The sequence below is a fragment of the Anopheles nili genome, chromosome 3, assembly GCF_943737925.1.
Source record: "Anopheles nili chromosome 3, idAnoNiliSN_F5_01, whole genome shotgun sequence".
In the NCBI taxonomy this organism is placed as follows: domain Eukaryota; kingdom Metazoa; phylum Arthropoda; class Insecta; order Diptera; family Culicidae; genus Anopheles; species Anopheles nili.
In genome coordinates, this window is record NC_071292.1 from 62,647,743 (window position 1) to 62,668,504 (window position 20,762).

General features: G+C 48.5%; 5 protein-coding genes across 7 annotated transcripts; 2 read left to right on the plus strand and 3 right to left on the minus strand.

Annotated features, from left to right (window-relative positions):
* Nucleotides 1-164: 164 nt before the first annotated feature.
* On the minus strand, nucleotides 165-2,209 carry LOC128724787 (purine nucleoside phosphorylase-like). The gene is made up of 3 exons (XM_053818507.1): nucleotides 2,085-2,209; nucleotides 1,029-1,305; nucleotides 165-959 (listed from the first exon to the last, which is right to left on the minus strand). The coding sequence occupies exons 1-3, from the start codon at nucleotides 2,207-2,209 to the stop codon at nucleotides 360-362; spliced, it is 1,002 nt and encodes a 333-aa protein (XP_053674482.1). The 3' UTR covers nucleotides 165-359.
* Nucleotides 2,210-3,690: 1,481 nt separating this feature from the next.
* LOC128722567 (purine nucleoside phosphorylase) lies at nucleotides 3,691-9,251 on the minus strand. Of its 2 annotated transcripts, none has more exons than XM_053816240.1 (3): nucleotides 9,140-9,251; nucleotides 4,630-4,903; nucleotides 3,691-4,548 (listed from the first exon to the last, which is right to left on the minus strand). In XM_053816240.1, the coding sequence occupies exons 1-3, from the start codon at nucleotides 9,178-9,180 to the stop codon at nucleotides 3,967-3,969; spliced, it is 897 nt and encodes a 298-aa protein (XP_053672215.1). In that variant the 5' UTR covers nucleotides 9,181-9,251; the 3' UTR covers nucleotides 3,691-3,966. The 2 variants fall into 2 exon arrangements, with proteins under 2 accessions (XP_053672215.1, XP_053672214.1); XM_053816239.1 differs by lacking the exon at nucleotides 9,140-9,251 and adding an exon at nucleotides 6,064-6,260.
* A 1,769-nt stretch (nucleotides 9,252-11,020) lies between these two features.
* LOC128726329 (uncharacterized) lies at nucleotides 11,021-14,969 on the minus strand. 2 transcript variants are annotated; one of them, XM_053820132.1, is made up of 3 exons: nucleotides 13,796-14,969; nucleotides 13,272-13,705; nucleotides 11,021-13,194 (listed from the first exon to the last, which is right to left on the minus strand). In XM_053820132.1, the coding sequence occupies exons 2-3, from the start codon at nucleotides 13,571-13,573 to the stop codon at nucleotides 11,583-11,585; spliced, it is 1,914 nt and encodes a 637-aa protein (XP_053676107.1). In that variant the 5' UTR covers nucleotides 13,574-13,705; nucleotides 13,796-14,969; the 3' UTR covers nucleotides 11,021-11,582. The 2 variants fall into 2 exon arrangements, with proteins under 2 accessions (XP_053676107.1, XP_053676106.1); XM_053820131.1 differs by lacking the exon at nucleotides 13,796-14,969 and having other exon boundaries at nucleotides 13,272-13,753.
* On the plus strand, nucleotides 14,510-15,262 carry LOC128726330 (40S ribosomal protein S13). Its single transcript, XM_053820133.1, has 2 exons — nucleotides 14,510-14,772; nucleotides 14,875-15,262. Exons 1-2 carry the CDS (start codon nucleotides 14,563-14,565, stop codon nucleotides 15,118-15,120), a joined length of 456 nt encoding a protein of 151 aa, XP_053676108.1. The 5' UTR covers nucleotides 14,510-14,562; the 3' UTR covers nucleotides 15,121-15,262.
* A 2,033-nt stretch (nucleotides 15,263-17,295) lies between these two features.
* LOC128727421 (kynurenine 3-monooxygenase) lies at nucleotides 17,296-20,710 on the plus strand. The gene is made up of 7 exons (XM_053821331.1): nucleotides 17,296-17,492; nucleotides 18,077-18,146; nucleotides 18,258-18,497; nucleotides 18,600-18,687; nucleotides 19,360-20,014; nucleotides 20,080-20,241; nucleotides 20,542-20,710. The coding sequence occupies exons 1-7, from the start codon at nucleotides 17,403-17,405 to the stop codon at nucleotides 20,698-20,700; spliced, it is 1,464 nt and encodes a 487-aa protein (XP_053677306.1). The 5' UTR covers nucleotides 17,296-17,402; the 3' UTR covers nucleotides 20,701-20,710.
* The last annotated feature ends 52 nt before the right edge of the window (nucleotides 20,711-20,762 follow it).

Here is a 20,762-nt window from a genome sequence, read left to right on the forward strand (position 1 = left end):
GACACAGGACAAATCAACCATAAGTATTATTAACGCAATTATGAGCAATCAAAGTGGAACAGAGCACACGCGCGCAGGCTAATCGACTCGTGGAACAGTAACATTGAAAGACAAAATAAAACTGACCCCGACGTTTCGCAATGACAACACGCTAGACACGCAAACGTAAACTAAGCCGGTATTGAACCGAGACCGGCAGCAGAAACTACCATTTAATACAACACACATGATAACACGCAGAAACAAAAGAAAGAAAGACATCACAAAAGAACAATGAACAGACACAGAAGTGGCAAACAGCAGGCGGCGACTGATTGACAGAATAGAACAGAAAACTAACATGGCGACCTCAGCAGCACCTACTCCGTGCGAGTGCCGCCATTTTCGGTGCGTGGAATTGCACCGACAACCCGCGTGACCAGGTCACAGATGCGGCTCTCGAGCTGCCTGCCAACGTTCACGAACGTCTCGTGGCAATGTTCCTCCTCCTCGTCGTAGCTCATGGTGCACATGTTTGTGATGAGGCTGAAGGCGAAGCACGTTAACCCGCAGTGCCTAGCGGTGATGATCTCGTGCACGGTTGACATACCGATCGCGTCCACACCGAGTAACGCCAGTAGGCGTCCTTCCGCGACCGTTTCGAAGTTTGGACCGCCGACGCAGCAGTACACGCCTTCGCGCAGGATCTCCGGCAGGCCCGGTACCTGTCGGGAGGCTTCCCGAGCCATTTGTAGCAGGGTTGGATCGTACGCTTTGGCCATACCGAGGAACCGTGGTCCAAACCGGTCGTCGTTCGGTCCAAGAAGAGGGCAATTCCCGGCGAAACCCATCAGGTTGATGTGATCCTTGATCAGCATGATGTCACCAACGCGGTAGTCGGTATTGGTTGCACCAGCAGCATTTGTTGCGATCAGGTGCGTACATCCGACGAGCCGCATCACCCGCACAGGCATGGAACACTGTAGATCGAGGATCAAGACAAATGTAGTAACGTGTGGGAAGAAGGATAGCTAATTCTACTGGCTTACCTTTGCCAGCGAGTATCCTTCGTAGTAGTGGAAGCGTCCCTGCATGCAGAGCACCGGTACACCTGCCAGATAACCGAACACGAGCCGCCCAACGTGGCCTGCGACGGTCGAAATGGGGAAATGCGGGATCGTCTCATAATCGAAGCTGTCCACGTCCGTCAGCTGATCGGCCAGGCAGCCCAGTCCTGACCCACATATGATTCCGCACCGTGGACGGATGCGCGTGCGCTCCAACAGGTAAGTGGCGATTTCCTGTACCATTTCGAAGCTACCGTAGCTAGGGGACATGATGATGAGTATGAGAGAAATAACACACATTCATAACCAACGTAAGGGAGGAGGGTTTTTAATTGCCGTGGCAGCGACACGTCCCGCGCAAGACCTTGGAGATGATAGGTACGTCTTACTGACGACCCCTGTCTGACGAATCTCATCACCAATTGAAGTATCTATTGCACAATTGCAACTCGTAATCTCATCTCGAGAATCAGATGCAAATCTGAATGAACCCCTACACGTGTCTAGATCTTCATTCTGGAATGGTTTTAGTCCCTTCTTTTCAAACAGACCTCAGATGGACTGAGAATCTTCTCGAACCATAAAACCGACAGCCATTCTAACGTTATAAACTGCATTTCCAATGATCTGATTCTAAGCCCTTTAACTAAGAACACCTACAAAAACTAGATTACACCCACCGGGCGGTCGTTTAGACCCTCGGAAAGAGAAAGTAGCTCCCACGAGTGGAACAACGCAGAAGCAAACACGCCTGGTCAGCCCACGTTAATAATGGGCCGACCTTGCCCTAGCCGCTGATCTAGTTGGCTGCGTGTGTGGGTTCGCTTCCCCACGCGAGAGGAAACCGTTACATGAGCTTCCCTCAATCAGCCACCCGTTAATGTCAGCTGGAATCTGAGTTCCAGCTGACAAGTGCACTGCTTTTCGATTGTCGGCAGGAATTCGCCGGAATCAGTACGCCGCTCGATAGCAATAATTTTTTATCCTAAAACAAAGCAGCCACTAGAGGCTCTAGAATATCCTCGACGCGTTATGTACCCAGCGTTATCCTGCACAGGATTACACAGCTTATTGTGTCGTTTGCCATGAACCGCTTTAGCAGCGTGCGTTTGCTGTTCCAACTTCGGTTCCTTCGAGCTGCCGTTCACGCCGTTACGCTCCATGATCGTTTTTGGGATGCAAATTCACACACGTTCTGTAGTCACCATTCACGAGTTGGCTGTCCTTTAACGACTCGTTTGAACAGTCCGTAAAATGAAAAAAACACAAAAAATCACAGCCACACGCGTGTTCCAGAGGTACAGAATAGTGCGCCACCAAAGCAACCCGTTCGCGTTGACCGATCGAATGCAAGTGACCGATAATGACGGTCGTGTCAGCAGCTGTGGCTCGGCCCGATCCAGCATTGCTCTTTGTGTTGGTGCCGCGAGATCACGAGCTGCTAGCTCCGGATCATGGAATGCTGCCGATTTCCAGTGCGGTGCATGCTTCAACGTGTCGTGGGATGATAACACATTAACGCTGTAACGCAGCACACGCGGATTTGCGCGGTTCAGGGGAATGAATGCGAGAACATTTCGGGGATGGTTGTGGTTGAGCATTTTTCAACGAATAACAATGTTGCGGTAGAAATTTTCATAACGGTCATGATTTATTTGACGCCTTTCACGTGGAGCTGCACTAAATTTGTGTTTTTTTGTAATGCATTTTCCACCGAACACGTTGGGACAATGATTTCATGCGAACCGGCGATGTTTTTCGTTCATTTAGCATGCCATAATTATTTTATAGCAACGTAACATTTCATCTATAACCGAGTAAGGCAAAGAACAGTGAGGAAATTCCCTTTGCAGTTTTTCATTGTCGGCTCACGGCGAATCGATTATTTTGCGTTTATTCGATGTGACATAGAACAACACATAAAACAAACTTCCATTTACCAGAAACCCATTGGAAATCAACGTTCTTCAGATGCTCATGACCAACGATCACTATTTTTGTATTGCTCCATGGCCCTCAATTTTTCGCAGCAAAACACCCATCTTCATTGCGTGAAAGATGATTTCCGTGCTCCTCAACGAGCGGCGTTTTGTGATGTGATTCAATGTATCCTATCCACGATCCTTACCGCAATTCCCGGTGCACCACCATTAGCGAGCGTTTTGCGTAAACGCAATTTAGGAGCATCATCAAAAACAATTGCTACTGATCGTGGCTGTGGGCATAGATTCACGGATGAGTGGGGAACATCAGCTGAAAGGCGAAAGTGGTAGCGTTCAAAGTGCCGCAACGCCGACATATGATGAGATAGTGGGGTTTTCGCACTTGAAACCCCATGCCAGGGGTCATTGTCAACGCGTCCGCGAGGTGTGGCTCGCTTGGAATTAAATTAGTGTCGCTACCGCAGCAATTGATCCGGAACCGGACCCGAGGCACGGTTGAACCGCTTTTGGTTTGTTTCCTTACTCGATATCAACGAGGGGGTGAGATATGTTGTTGCTTGCTTATGTTAACACAGCTGGTCGAAGGGTGTAATTTAAATCAGGTTAAATTGTTCAATCTTTCGTATTCCAGGACACACACTTTCTTTCCTTGAACCCTTCGATTGACTCCTCTCTGAGTAAGGCAAACGGGTTTTTTGAAAATGATTACTCATTTATTACAACTCTTCGATGGCGGTTTTGTCTAACGCAAAGGAAAGTGGACTTAGAAGTTTCCCTCACGCATTAAGGCTGCCTAAATTACGATTACGCTTACAGATACATTAGTTAACCCTACCTAATTCACTATCATTTATCTAGTGCGTCTCCCAGCCACTTAAGATCGATCACGAAAGATTCTCCAGAAAAACGTTCCGCTCCGTACTCATGTTTTTTTTCTTTTTCGTTCGGTACATTTCCTTCCGTCCGAGCACGTCAGCTTATTTCTTCCCTTCGTAGTGGATGTGCTTAACGATAAGGCTCACGAACTGAGCGAGCGTTTTCTCCCGGTTCTTGCCCACACCTACAATACTATCGTGGCAGTGTTCCTCCTCCTCGTCGTAGCTCATGGTGCACATGTTCGTGATGAGACTGAACGCCAAACACGTCATGCCACAGTGCCTTGCGGTGATGATCTCGTGCACAGTCGACATACCGATCGCGTCCACGCCCAACATAGCCAACATTTTCACCTCAGCCACGGTCTCGAAGTTAGGTCCTCCGAGACACGTGTAGACGCCCTCACGCAGCTCGTTCTCGATGCCAATCTGTCGACCGAATTCCTTCGCCTTTTGGATCAGCTTCGGTTCGTACGTATTGGCCATACCGAAGAAACGCGGTCCAAATCGCTCATCGTTCGGTCCCTGCAGTGGGTTATTTCCGGCGAATCCCATCAGGTTGATGTGATCCTTGATCAGCATGATGTCACCAACGCGGTACTTCGGATTCGCACCACCAGCGGCGTTCGTCGCGATCAGGTGTGTGCATCCGATCAGGTGCATCACGCGAACTGGCATGGAACACTGCAAAAGTAAAATGAACGGTGCATTTGTTAAGTTCCGCAAAACTGTTTACTTGGATGGAGTGTTTGTAACGTGTCCTACCTTTGCCAGAGGATATCCTTCGTAATGATGGAACCGACCCTGCATACACATAACCGGTACACCTGCCAGATAACCGAACACAAGTCGCCCAACATGTCCAGCGACGGTTGAAACGGGGAAATGCGGGATCGTCTCATAATCGAAGCTGTCCACGTCCGTCAGCTGATCGGCAAGCGTACCCAATCCGGACCCGCAAATGATTCCAACCTTCGGGCGGAGCTCCGTACGCGCCATCAGATGATTGGCGATTTCCTGCAGTATGTCATAGGTATACCTGGTGCAGGTGGGGTGAGAGAAAAAGCGAAAGGAGAACGATTAGCATCAACGGCCTGAACCGAACCGGAGTCTGCTAACGAAATTAGTTGCCATAGGGGAATGCGTTTAGTCGTTTGAAAGGAAGCACTGGCGCCTAAGCACCTCAAGACCTTGACAGCTGTCACTGGAGGCGTTGTTTCTTCGCGCGAAAATTCGAGACAACACTTTCACTTCACTTATCGCGAACTGGAGCATTTTAATTAACATCTCTTGGACCCTAGAAGATCTCCCATTCTGAAAGTTGCCTTCAATAATCATATACTAATGTGTTCCCTATTCGGGGAAGATGCAGAGTTGTTTGGAAAAATGGTTTTCCGCTTCACCTGCCAGCTAGGAGGACCAAGAAACGTCCCCAAGACCGTTATCAGAAGGCTAGCCACCGAATTCCCATAGATTCATCGCATTTTAAAAGCTTAACTGTTGCTGTTGCGATGACCCCAACCGAACTGTCGGGGGCACGATCGCCTTCCTTCCAGATCGCTGTAGTCGACTCGACAACAAACACGCTGTGAGGTGATTCGGCAACGACCCAGCACACGGTGATCACATTTTAGAGAGGTTCTCTCGTTCTCACCCCACAAAGCCACATGAACGTTCTCGATCGGGAACTGATAAGGCAGCTGGCTGGCGCATATTGGCGAATGTTCCGTCGTTACTGTTGTTGTGGATGTACATTCTAACGGGTTTTGGAAGCTGTTTTCGTTTCTCTTTTACTGAAATTTTTGTGTTTCAAAAGGACGCGCTATTTTCCCCTAATTTTTACCAGCTTTTCAGGGACTGGTTCGGTTTGTCTTTCCCTCCGAGAGCACCGAACATGTCGTAGAAACGTCATATTTATACCTCCGTTTCAACGAGCATCCTCGTGATAACGTTGGGTACGTTTACTTTGGAGTACGGTCGTAGATTTACTGGCCCATGTTCCAGAGGTGTGGCAACCCTCATCGCACCAAATCCAGCGACCATCGACAACTCGCCAACAACACCAACAATACAACAAATCGATGTGCACCGGTCATGTGCACCTATACCAGCTGCACTTGCATGTTTTCCGTCACCGAATGGGATCACCTTTCCAGTTTCGGCCGGCCGCCTTCCGGCCGGTTCCGGTTTCTGACTTACCCAACGTGCTGGTCAGGGCGCGTCATATGGAAGGGCCCGCTCGTAGCGCCCTTCGGCGGGGAAGTTTCTGTCAGCCCCGAGTCACCATTCCGGTTTCCTGCCGAATGTCCATTCTGGTGATGATGGTGACCATTCGACACACCGTTGCCATTTTGGAGGTAGCTAAATTTGCTCATTTTTACGCCTCTTCGAGGATACCTTCTTCACCGAGTTGTGCTTTCACGCTTAAGGCACTTCCACAAAAGGAGTATTATCTCCGCAAGGTTTCGTTATTCGACCACAAATTAACCCCCCGATATAGAAACAACTTCACACCGACCCGCGTGTGCCGGGTTATCCTTTCAAATAATCGCACTTAAAAAACGCACGCACGCTTCACTTGGAGCAGCTGAGCTGGCCACACTGAGCTTGACGCCTTTCTACTGCAAAGAAGTCCTGGTTGTGTCGCTGAACCGTACACTGCCGCGCCACAAAATCAAGTGACCGCTCGCGACGCCAAGTGATAGCATAAAAGCTCTCCCCATGCCGGATTGGCTTCATGCGCATGTTTTCGCGCTCACAACCACCGAGTCACCGAGGGGTGGATGCTGCCGCTTTGGTGGTGGAGGTTGGGTAGAGGTGGACAATCCCGACAGGGTTTGGGGGTGGTAGAAAAGTGGGGTGTTTGCGCTGATTACTGAACGTTCGAGAGAGGCAGAGTGAAAGAGAGAGAGAGAGAGAGAGAGAGAGAGAGAGAGAGAGAACCGATCGCGAGGGCTGGTCGCAGGGATAATTATGAAAAGATGCTGCGCTTAAGTAATGGCGTTGTTATTTCCAATGCACCTTTTCTCGCTTACCAGGCCCTCCTAACTCACCTCCCATTCACTCTCCACCTATAGGTCAAGATTTGTCACGAAGGAGACACATTTAAATTGATGCAATGCGAATGGTTCGCGCAATGGTTTCCAGCGAATGCAAGGGTGTCTAGAAGCGAGAACTGGTGTGAGACTTCAGGAAATATCTACATCTATGACGTATTTGACTGATTATTATTGGCATCATATTTTTTTTTTGCTATATTCAATTTCGCACGGCATTCATTCAGCTCGAACAAGCTTGGGGTGGATTTCTTTGAATGCCCACCAGGCGAGCAACCCATTCACCGGTTGCGAACGAACGCGTGGTTTTGTTTAATTTGTGCGTATTTTAATCGTCTTTGTTTCGCGGAATACATTCGATACGATCCGCGTGCGATCAAGAACGGGCGCGTGGCACGTTCGATTTGCCGGTGTTGATTCCTTTGTCCTCCGCGAGTCCTACTCGCTGGTGCATAAACGTCACGCTACACCCGGAAATCGGCCATTAATGTTGTGACGAGATTGAACAGAAAAAAAACACAGCAACACAAACTAAACCATCACGCTCTCGGCGCCTCGCGTACTTTGGAATGTTCTCGTACTCTGGTTTTTTTGTTTGCTTGTAAACAGGAGCAATTTGGGTGGTTTTTGAAATGTACCAAAAGTCTTAGCTCGACTGCACTCATCACCCTTGAAAAAAAAAAAGCAAGCTGTAACGAAGGCGAAGACGTCACGCGTACCAACGGTTTTGATAAGGATTGTACGCAAAAGGGAAAAATTGCTCCGTTCGTCCTTTTTTCCTACTTTTCGGTTCTTCCCAAAAAGTTGGGTCAAGGCTCCGGGTGGGATCTGGGATTCAGCAACTGTAGACTGTGTATGTGTGACGCAGTGGTGTTTTTATTTTTCAAATTTTCGGTTTTGGCTCGCGAGTAAAAAAATAAAAATAAAAAATAAAAACAAGTCCCGCAAAACACCACGCGGTTTGCATGTGAGATGAAAGCTGTTTTGTATCGTCTAATCTCTCGTCTAATCAGCCGAGGGTCTCGCACAATAATATTATGGCTCTGGTGCTTGGCTGCCCAATGGGGGCATGTAGCCTTTAGCTTTCCGCTTATCGGTGGGATCGATCGCGTGCTGGGGTGTGTGAGCCCTTTTTTCCCAAACAAGCCCCTAACTAGGGGGTCATCCTGTCGAAGGGATGCTGCACCGGGACGATGCACAAACAAAGTGATGTAAGGAAGTGAACCTATTTCAATCGTTTCACGGCAGGGCAGACAAAGCAGCCAAACAGATCATGAGCAAGTAAACATTCAACGTGTGTTTTTCATCATTATGCGAGCTTTTTTATTTTACGGCAACAATACACGATTCTAAACCGAAACAAGCTGATAAAGCGGCCATTTGACGGGCTCTTTTAATGGTTGTTTTGATTGAAACGGAGTCACAAACAGAATTATTTTGAGACGCGCGCATTCAAGGTAGTTCTTGCAAAGAAGTCCCTTTGAAGCTATTACAAAAATCAAAAGCCAAGATAGGCAAGTCGTCTTTGAGGTCCTTCAAAATTTGCAACATATGCACTCGTCTGCTATCGTCTTCATACTGAACCGTAAGGAATGCGTTCAACTTCCAATTGAAGCCGTGGTGGCACTCGTACTCTTTCCCTAACAGCCTCAGGCGAAGAAAAGCGAACCACTTTAAGGCGTTGAGCAACCCACCGTCGTGTTGTCAAGCCCTTCGCCGCCTGATATACGTAATTTGTGCAAATCTACAAGCCACCGCCTGGTGGGGACGCGCGAAAATGACCATGATTGGGCTTGTTTGTGTTCGCGGTCGAATGATTGCAAGAAAAACCGGGCCCCAGGTCCGCCGCGATCGGCCCCTGCAAACGGATGCATCACGCGTGGCATCGTCGCTTAATGACGATCTGATGTTGCCAACGGGTTCCCGAGTGCATCGCGTTATTGCCAATCGCTGATGATTGATAGTAACGCAAGGGCGATGGAATAGTGCAGTGTGACAATTGTTTTGCCTACTCCTTGGCCTTCGTAGTGGGCAGTGTATGGTGGACTCAATTTTTGCACGAGAACCGCCACATGACGATCGTAACCTTAGTCGTCAGCAAGACAAGTGCTACGATTTCTCACATCCTTGGCAATTTAGAACCTTAATGTGCGATTCATTGGTGGTAACCGTTAGTTATCGGATTCGGAGCGTGCACTGGTACTTTAACTTCTACTTACATGCGACCGACGCCCTGTTTACTATCAATGAACGAAGACATTTTGGAGAGCTCGTGGAAAACGATGTTATAACCTCACTTTTCAAACACCACCGGGTGACGTTTCTTTCAAAGCTATATCCGTTAGTATCGAACCACAATTTCACTTTCTCGCCGGCTTAGTAAAACAACGAACGATTAATATGCAGACGAGCTTTGGCTTTCAGATGCGATCAGTTAGATTATCTATAGCTTAGTGCGATCGCGTTCTCGAACGATCTTCTATTTATAAGCCCCAATCCCCCACCGCGGCTGGCAAAGGACGATCGGTTTCTTGATCTGTGTATAAAAATCGTAAAATTATTTGTTTGACTGTTTGCTTTCACCCGGCTCGTAAACGCTCCTGGCCTCTGGAACATCCGAGTAAAAACCGTAATCGACTCGATCGATGTAGACCATTCCCAGGCGGAGTGATGAAAGGGGGGGCAGGACCTCTCCACAGAAACAACTTCACATGGATCCACCCCTAACAGGCGCCAAAGTGATCGAACTCACCCTGCGAGGAGGTTGCCCAGACATGGAGGAGGTGATAGTCAGTTCGAAACATCGAAGCCAGCAGAGCAAGCGACTGGTGGTGTTGGTGTTACAACCCTCGTGTGTGTTACCCACCGCATGGTTGCCGTTGACGACGGACGCAGCAGGCAGGCATCCTGAGCTCCTGAGGATCTACGTCAGCCAGTGATAAGGGCTCCTCAACATTCGTGTTTCGATGCTCGTGGACCGGTTGGTCGGTGGAAATGGGGAACGCGGTGAGCACGTTACAAGTCTCGCGACTTTTCTTGATACCGCGGGTCGAGGTTTTAGGTGTTTTTTTTGGCTTTCTGTTCCGTTGCCGTCCGCGTTTTACGATTCGCGATAGAGTGCGCTAAAGACATGTGAAGACCTCGTCCCTGTACGTTCGCGAGTGGGGCGTAATTTTTGCCAATTTTTGCATGCAGCGCGATTGGAGGCGATCGCGTTTTATGGCTCATTAAACATCCCCGGGTGCATCGGAAGATCTTCACCTTCAAAAAAGGAACCCACAGTCCTGGAAATGAGGCTGGAAACAACCCGGCACGGTAAACAGGAAGATGCTTTATGGATGAGGTCTCGTTATCAAAAAGTGTCCCGAAAACGACCGGGCAACGAAAAGCAACGAGCGGACTAGAGCGAATCCGTTGTCCGGATGGTTCGCAAAGGGACGCGATGCCAACGTGCCGCGCAGCGATAGGGAGTTTGTGTTAGACACGCACTGGTCACGCGTTTTTCTCACCCCACAATCAAATTGCGACCCGTCAAAAAACGTGCCATGATTTCCGGATTTTAAAGCGTATTTACATGTCCTCAACGGTTGGGTTTACACCCGATTGAAAGGACAAACACGCACACGACTGTGGTGAACAACTGAATGGACGCGTTCTTAGTCATCAACAAACGCCTTGGAGTAGTAAACAACAACCGGCCATTACGATTGCAGCCAACTATCGGTCAGTATGCTGCTCGCACTGTTGCTCGTGTTTTTCTGAACATATTTCGACGTCAGCAAGCATCGATCCTCGATGCCAATGCACTTTGGGGGCATTGAATGACGTCGACGGAGACCGAGTTCCCGAGTGTAGGATGCGTTCAATGATGGGGTCTTTGAGGCGCGCTAGAATTAGAGTAGGACGCAGTCCATTAAGGGGCCGTTCGGGGATTATTTAACCTTAAATGTCGAAATGAAAACTCATTCTTTCTGTTCTACAACGCAAAAGAAATGAAAAAAACCCAACGCTCCTTTACTAGTAGCTATCTCTTTACTGTTTTTCCCCCTCTAGATTAGGGCCATGTGGACAATCTTGAAACGTTACTCTAGGGCTAGGTAGTTTTGTCATTGTCTTTTGACAGGGTTTTTTTTTTCTTCAACAAATTACAGAACCGCGTGCCGTGTAAAAGGGGTGCTGTGGCTAATGATTGTGATGGTGCCAATAGTGGAGATGGAACCAATGGTTCACTACGTCTCGTCGGGACTCCCGATGCTCTTGGAATGAAGTGGAGTGAAACATAATGACAGAGAGAAGGACTCATCCTGCTGCCCTTCGTTACACTATGCACTCTATCCGCTCAACTCGTAATGGCCGCCACGCATATGCTATCATTATCATTTTGCATTGCTCCTCGCGCCTCTTCCTAGCTTACACCATCATTACTATCATAAAATTGCATTAATGTGAGTATGGGTGTGTGTGTTTTTTTTATTAGCTAGAGTGTAAAGTGACATCCTACATGAGCAAGAGGATGCGTTAAAAAAACGTCAACATCCATCAAAGGATAACAGAAGTACATGTAAAAAAACCCAACTTGGTATGAGATCACACAATCACATCTTCGTTTTGCGGGTGGAATGGTGTATCCTTGTTCCGTTTTCCCCGGTTTGTTGCAGGTCCTTAACCACTTCGCTCGCTACCGGAGGTGTCCACTTCCACGGTCACCGACGGCGAGTAGAGCTTCGGAAGTTCCGACTCAAGCCGCAACAACTGCACGTACGTCTTCAGCTTCATCGTCGCACCCGGTCCCACACCCACGCCAGCTCCCATTCCATCTGCCTCGTTGGTGGCCGTCTTTACGAACGTCGAATAGTACGACACCAGCTCCTGGGAGCCGTCATCGTCCAGGTCGGCGATAAGGAGTGAATTTTCCTGGTAGTTCAGGTCCGGTTGGCAAAGGGCCTCCGTTGTGTCGCCGTTAACCGCCTCCCGGCAGAACTGGATCACGTTGCTTTGGCTTGTGTTTTCGATTTTGGTGTAGGACGCGTTGAACACGATCAGTTTGATCGTTTCCTTGAGGAAACGCATGCGCGTCCGGAACACACCGGTTGGACGCGAAGGTGCGGTCGTCTGATTTTGACCACGTGCTGATGAAGACGTCTTCGAGATGGCATCCAACCCGGGAGGACCAATCCAGGCTCGTTGGTGTACGAATCGCTGCGAGACATCATCCTTTAAGGCATGCACTGCACGCCTGAACCGGGTGCTCCTGTTGTCCGGATCACGCTGGCTCCACTCCCAGAACTTGATCACGAACCCGTACATCGTGGACCGGTTGTCGGCACCGAAACTGGTGAAGGTAAGACGCACCGGTTGCATTCCGTACAGCTGACGACCGGACACGTTCCAAAGGACCTCACCGGTGGCTTCCTCCGTCATCAGCACCGAAGTGGAGCAGTTTTCCGGACATTTACCCCGGTTTTCTACCACCAACTGTTTGCCACCGACGTTCGTAATCGTGCGCTGCTTCTCGGTGTTGCGCCGCTGCCCGTAGAACTTATGCTGGGGTAAATCCGTGGGCATACGACGGACCACGCGCATGTCGAGTGCCTTCCGGTGAATCAGCTTGTACAGCTCTGGGAGCGATTTCGCCTTCTGCTGCTCGGATTTCTCCTTCACGCAGTTGAACTTCACGTTCAGCTCCTCATCCAGCATCAGTTTGTGCACGTACAGGCACTCTTTGACGGCGTACGAATCCCCGATCATGACGCCCTTCCTCCCGGATATCATCACCAGCCTGTTATGCTTCGTTTCACTAGAGCTTGTCACGAACAGCAGATCATGCACACCGTCCCCATCGACATCCGGTATCAGGAGCGGGAAATCAAGCATATCACTCTGCCGACCGGCGTTGCTGCGCTTGTTGTAGCCCTCGGCATGCCAAAGCCACTCACCGGATAGCGGATCGATGCACTCCAGCTGACCGTACTCGTCCAGCACTAAACAGTCCGGTGCACCGCTCCGATCCGCGTCGAGCAGCGTGCAGTCGATGCTTTTTGGTTCGTTTATCATCTGATCGTACCACGCCACCTTGCCGGAACTGCCGACCAGCGAGATGATGCCATTCCGGCGCCGATACGACTCGTCGAACTCCGGGAACAGCTTGTCACCGCGGTACATGAAGACAAGATTCTTGCTCTTGCCGTGCACACCCTCGACCACATTTATCACGCCTTTCAGCTCGATTTTCTCGTAGTTGCGTATCCAGTTCTGCGTCTTTACGCGTTCCGCCCTGCAATGGATGGGATTCCAAGTGTGAAACACACGTACGTGCTAGGAACACCGATGGAGACGCATGGTACGCCTTACCTGGCGGGACAGGACAGCTCATCCGAGCAGGGAATAATCCAGAGAAACACCACCAACGCCAGAAAACACACGACCAGCGATGCCACGAAGCAGCACTTCCGCGGGAGTGACATCTTCCGGTCCGGAATCGAACCAGCCTCGTGCAGGATGGCCACGTTGTCGGCGTGAAACACTCCGCTTACGTCCTCAACGTCGCTCGGGCTCGGTGGATAACCACTGTTGTACAGTGTAGCGCCCCCATTTTCGGCCCCGGACGTCGTCCTTAGCTCCGCTACCGGTCGTCCTTTCAACCCATTCATCATGATTGCCGTCGCAACGCCTCGCACTCCGCCAGCACCAACGGTTCCACCGTTAAGCTTGCGTTCCGATAACCGTCGGACGGTGATTGTGCGATGCAGCAGTTCTTCCTCACTCTCGGAATCGGTTTGTGTCGTCTGTGGAAGAGGGGAGTATATACCACCGGACGAGTCACTATTGGGCATGCTACGGAAAGACACTGAAACGTATACAGGTTAGTGCATTACCGTCGAAGGAGTGCGGTTTTTGTTGGATTCTATTCTGCAGTTACCGCTTGGAGACGTGTGAACGTTTGTTCCCTGGAGCTGCTTCCGGCAACGCGCCCGAGTCGTTTGTGGTGGCTCGGTAATTTACAGCCTACGTGCTAGGGTTAGACCCTGGTTTGCCCTCCACACCGGCAACATCTTCACCGTGCGCTCCATCGCTTTTAACTCGATCGAATCTAATCAAATTTAAGCTCTTCTACAAATGAACTTGTTTATTATTCAACGCATCTAGGGCGACGAGTGAATGGCGAGTTGTTTTGCTATTTTTCATTTTTCCCAATTAATTTCGTGGGCATGCGTTGTGCGGTGGAAAATTCAAACTCATTACTCGATCGGAAAACTGCTGTTTGCCTTGTGGATCTAACGGCATAGAGCACACGAATTTAAATGAATGGAAATCTTTTGACTAATTGTTCAATTATAGCATCACAAACACTGAAAATCTAAGGCATTTTCAATTGAATAATTATTGATTCAATTTTTTGCAACATTTTGCAAGCAAAAAAATGATAACTGGGATAAATAATAATAACTTTTCGCTGGCCTTTTCGATACAAAGGCCTTTTGGACGCTTGTTGCGCTCCCTGTTGGTGAGAATGCAAACTATCAATGACAACGAGCAGCGGTGTCGTGCTGTCAAGGTTTGACGTTTTCCTCCATCTTTTCTCGTACAAACTCTAGGTGAACTAACACGCGGTGTGCGAAGGCACGAATAAAAATATCGAAAAATGGGTCGTATGCACGCTCCCGGAAAGGGTATTTCCAAATCCGCTCTACCGTACCGTCGTTCCGTGCCGTCGTGGCTGAAATTGAACGCCGATGATGTGAAGGAGCAGATCAAAAAGCTCGGCAAAAAGGGCATGACTCCGTCGCAGATCGGCATCATCCTGCGAGATTCCCACGGTGTTGCCCAAGTGCGCTTCGTGAATGGCAACAAGGTTAGTTTCGAGTGACAACCGGCCGCCGGATGTGGCACGGGAGCGACAAGCAGTGCGTCAGTGGAATTGAAACGTGAATCGGGCTTTGTTTTTGTATTTTAGGTGTTGCGTATCATGAAAGCCGTGGGTCTGAAGCCCGACATTCCGGAGGATCTGTACTTCCTGATCAAGAAGGCCGTCTCGATCCGCAAGCACTTGGAGCGCAACCGTAAGGACATCGACAGCAAGTTCCGCCTGATTCTGATCGAGTCCCGCATCCACCGCTTGGCCCGGTACTACAAGATTAAGGCAGTTCTGCCGCCAAACTGGAAGTACGAATCGAGCACTGCTTCCGCTCTGGTCGCCTAAACAGCGAAGAGTTGATGTACAGAGGGGATGTGCGACCTGGTGAACGTATTTTGGTCGTCTAAAACGTTCAACTTCAAACGTGGAATGTTGGAAAGTTAATAATACACAGCAGGCTGGCGTCTGGATGAGGTCAGTTTCTCTACGCAGCAGTGTTGATTGTTCTTGTTGAGACCGAAAAAAGCGTTTTCCGCCTCTCAGTCAGCAGTTATTGTCATCTGGGAAGTCTTCCCCATCACCCTGCTTCGATTGTGAATGTTTCTGGAGAAGATGTTCGTTTATTTTTGATGTGGATGGATATGGTGCTGACTATAATCCACCTAAATTTACGAATAGGTTGGGAAATATTAATGTACTGCTCCAACGGCCAACTAATATTTTTGCGTGTATATTACACTTAGATTTAAGACGTTAGAAGATCTAACACCCTTCATTGTATTGAAAGATCTATCAAAATTTATCTATATTATGGCTAATGCTTTGTTTTCAGCATGTATGAGCAAGTACACATCTCTAAGGCAGGTACAGCAATTCACTTAGTAATACGGGTTACCATTATTGTAATTTATGTAATTTTACACACCAACCATCCCAAGAAAGGTATTCTTTATCGTTTTTCAGCAACTCAGGTAAAACGTCGTACCTGACTGGTATCACACATTACCGCATGTAGTCCCGATAAGATCATTTGCCATCGGTCAATCACAGCACGGCGCTTCCGTGAAGATCACGATCATTGAACGTTGCTAATCTATCTGGTTTGAATGCAGATGCTCGCGGCATGGTACTGATAACGAAGGTAACGTTTGCTGGTATGAATCGCATACCTAACAGTTTTGGGATGCGATGAATAAGAGCATGTACGATGGCATGATAAGCGCGGTTTATCGTCTACGGTACGTCGATCATGTGCCAGTCTAGATCTCTCGGTTCTTCGGTATGGGAAAGAAGTTCTTCTATCTTAGTTGTTGTCCATGTTAGGAAACTTCGATAAGTGAACCTCCCAGACTTGTCGTCGTTGGGAGCATGGGATTAAATGTGCATTCTTCTCTTAAAGCCTAGAATCACGTTTGGATTGACTAAGGCATCATGATTGTTAACTGTATAAACACTTCCCATTTACCAATTGTCTCTGCGCGACCTCATGGCATTATCGCTTAAAGGGCCAATGCAAACGCAAACAGTAGCGTCGAATGTTCTTCCGCCCGTTAGGTTGTTTTGTTAGGCTTGCGTGTTATTTCATATAAATGTCTACTTGTAATCCTTGTCGAGATCTCCTGTTGAGTGGTTTATTTATATCGCTGTCGCGAAGAAGGAGGCCTTAGGTTTGGAAGAATCTCGACAAGTGCAATGGAACTTTCTAGCGCTTTCACCAGCACAGTCACTGATCGGTGGGATTCAGTTTCGCTTTTAATTAGGCCACGTTAAATATGTTCATCTTCCTGCAAACCTCTCTACCATGCCTTTTAATCGATCTTCCCAAATCTTTCACTCTTCCTCCCATTTAATCGACTTGTTCAAAGCGAAACATGTGAACCGCCATCGAAAACAACCGCCAGTATATGGAACGAAGGCGATATTCGTACTACGTCTTGCAAATAGGAAATTATTTTTTATTTGATCAACTGTTCGATTAATGTACTGGCTATGATTACCCAAACTTTTTTTTACATTAAAAATCCCAGCTTCATTCGCTCGTTATCGCGTTGGGAAATGAGACAAAAAGTGATCATTTTCACCGCGGTATCCCTGCGTAGGAATTAGTCTTCCTTTAGGTTCCATACGGTCGGTTCCAAAACGTCGGCATCATGTTTCCAACGGAAAATGGTGAAGCGCGAAAACGACGGACAAAAACTATTGGAAATGTGATAACGAACCTCGGTCCGCTAAGCCTCGGTAGGAGAAGCGATGCGTACCCCAATGGCGAAGGTATTCGAGCACCGAGATAGGCCAGCAGCGCGAAGAACGACGAAGACGGCAGGACGATAGACGTCTCGCGTGTCCAGGCAGGCCGGCGGTAAGTGCTTTTTCTGTCCAGCATACCCTCGGAATCGAGCTCAGTTTCGTTCAGGCGCTTGACCGAGCCAGTTGGTGGCTAAACCGGAATTGAACGGAGCGGTGTGTGTTATTTGTTCCAGCCGATCGATACTACTACACGTCGTTGGTAAAAGCGTCGAACCTAATTGAAAGATTAGGAGTTTTTGGATTTTCGGTGTATTTTTCAATCAATTCAGCTGAAAACGTTTTGAAGTTGGCTTGACAAAAACAGCATCATTATCACAAAAATGGCCACCACGAGCGACAAATATAAGCGTACAAATACGAACGGTATGCAGCATCAACCCCTGGACGTGGCCATCGTTGGCGGTGGATTGGTAAGTTAAGTTAAGAACCTTTTTCATGACTGCATTCACGCATTGCCTCACAAGGTACAGTTCAGTTAGATATCTACAATATTCCTTTTCAATTTTCTTCCATTCCTTTTCATGGAACGTAAGAAAAAAAGTTTGTAAAAAGGAGCAACACCACATTGTGAAATATCGAGAGTTCTGTGATGTGAATGAGTGAATCATAAAATGATTTTATTACCAAGATTAGTCGCCTCTCGAATCTACACGTGGAGGAGAATTCCATCAACTTGAAGCATGTTTTTTTAATAAAAAAATCCCATTGATATTCCTTTTCACGGGATTAGCTTCCTTGCAATTAAGTGCTTGCTTGTGTCTTATCAGCAGGACTTTTTTGGCGACGGATTGGTACTCGAAATAAATCCACAGTCTTGTCTATTCCGATGCTAGCTAATCATCTCTGCCCAAGAACTGACCATGGGTAATAAATTACTCATATGATGTAAAGGATCACTCACTTTTGCATGGTTATATGAATTTAAAATGTGGCCGTACTTAAGCTTCATTTAGTAATACTAAACCTTTTTCTCTCTCCTCTCCTTTCCCGACAGGTTGGTTCGCTGTTGGCGCTGCACCTGGGCCAGAAAGGCCATGAAGTGAATCTGTACGAGTACCGGGAAGGTAATGTCGCAGAACGCCCACGTTGCCTGCACATGTAATTGATACCGGTTGTATACCGGCTTCGTCATTTGGTGCGTTACTTATTTATGGCTTTTTTCAAACCATCCGCAGATATTCGCACGGCCGAACTGGTCATCGGACGTAGTATCAACTTAGCCTTGTCGGCTCGCGGGCGCCGTGCTCTGGCCGAGGTAGGCCTAGAGGAAGCCCTGCTGGATCACGGCATACCAATGTCTGGCCGGATGCTACACGACCTGAACGGTAACCGGAAGATCGTACCGTACGACGCGAATACGAACCAGTGCATCTACTCCGTCGGTCGAAAGCATCTGAACGAGGTGCTGCTTAACGGTGGGTATTTCATTACAAATGCGGAATTTCAACGGGCTCGGCCCGGCACGCGGTTCTAAGGTTTCTTTTCTCACTTCTCTCTCTTTCTCTCGCCCCCAACAGCTGCTGAGACGTACCCGAACATTCACCTGCATTTCAACCACAAGCTGGTCAACGCCGATCTGACCGAGGGCACGCTGTCTATGGTCGAGTGAGTACAAATCCTAAAGACTACGGATCACACTGTAGTACTGTGACGTTCATCTAGACCCTTCCGAATCACGCAATATAGGCTGCTACACATGATCGATTGATGGACGTGATACGGATGGACTTCAGGATGAGTCGCATGTTCACGAGATTCGAGAAAAATTCCTCCCGGCGGGGGGGCCATTCAATTTCACTGCCCAAAAACACAGATAAGCCCATTTACTCCCTGTTGGCGTGTCCGTGTTATATCATCTCTTAGAATCAGACTCGTGGCGAGATTCCTCGATAAAAACTGTTTACCAAGACAATTTAATCTGGTCGGATGCGTGTTTGGATGCTTTCCCGCCTTCATTCAGCGTGACGTCAGGTCCACGACGCTTATCAGTTAGAAATTGAACAGGGTAGCAGCTCACATCCTGGGCGGATAAGCAGGCGGCAGGGAGGCATAAATTACCGAATCGGTATCTGAGAATTTGAAAATTGTAGTCTCGCGTAGGGACAATAGGGCAACGGAGAAAGTCTCAAGTGGGGTTTTAGGGAATTCCCTGTATTGCTTCTACCACGTGTCTTCTCGAAGAATTACTTATAACTTGTCGATACTCAAGTACTCTCAAGCGTGTGGCTTGAATCGTTTAATCACTCTCTCTCTCGCTCGCTTTCATTTTCCGTACAGCCCATCGACGAAGGAGGTTAAGAACGCCAAAGCCGACCTGATCGTCGGTTGCGATGGAGCATACAGTGCCGTCCGGAAGGAGATCGTCAAGCGACCTCGGTACGACTTCAGCCAGACGTACATCGAGCACGGTTACCTCGAGCTATGCATACCTCCAACGGCCACTGGCGAATTCGCGATGCCTCATAACTATCTGCACATCTGGCCGCGTGGCAAATTCATGATGATTGCGCTGCCAAACCAGGACCGCACCTGGACGGTGACGCTGTTCATGCCGTTCACGCACTTCCACAGCATTACCGATCAGGAGCGTCTGTTGGACTTCTTCCGGCAATACTTCCCGGACGCGATCGAGCTGATCGGACGTGAGCGGTTGGTGAAGGATTTCTTCAAAACGAAACCCCAACCATTGGTAATGATCAAGTGCCGCCCGTACCACGTGGACGCGAAAGCACTCATCATCGGTGACGCGGCACATGCGATGGTTCCGTTCTACGGTCAGGGTATGAACGCTGGTTTCGAGGATTGCAGTGTGCTGACGGAACTGTTCAACGAACATGGTGCTGATCTGACGCGCATCCTGCCCGCGTTCAGCGATCGACGTTGGGAGGATGCCCATGCCATTTGCGATCTTGCTATGTACAATTATATCGAGGTAAGGATTCGGATGTCATGGAAAGCATAAAAATGTGTACAACGGTTCCATCTTGATTCCTTCAGATGCGCGATTTGGTCACCAAACGTTCCTACCTGTTCCGGAAGAAGCTGGACGAGTTCCTGTTCTGGTTAATGCCAAACACCTGGGTTCCGCTCTACAACTCGGTCTCATTCTCTCACATGCGCTACAGCAAGTGCATCGCCAACCGTGCCTGGCAGGATAAGGTACGTTCGTTCGTGTTCAACCCACATACACTGCCCGTGTTCATTCATTTCCATTTGCAGTAGCTCTGTCGCTATCGCAATTTTGGGCACCACGCTCATTATGGCTGGCCATGGGGTTTGATGATGCGTAAAATTAACAATAATCTTGCTTTCGCTACCGAACGAGCGTATTCTCGAAGGTTTCCTTGAAAGCCATCACTCATGTAGCGAAAACAAAACGGGCCCAATTGGAACATAACATACTATTAGCGTGGTATTGCTTACTTATTGGTACTGATTGTGGACCTTTCTTTGTTGCAGATTCTTACACGCGTTATGTATGGTGGCGCATTTGCTTCAGTTGCAGCCATCGGTTTCGGGTGCTATCGACACGTGACCATCGGACAGCTCCAGAAGCTATCAACAGCGGTTTTACACACGTTTCAGCAGCTGAAAGTGCCGCAGCTAAGTGCCCAATAAAATCGTACGCTAACCGTTACCGTTATAATAACTCACTCACAACATTTCACAATATTTGAAAT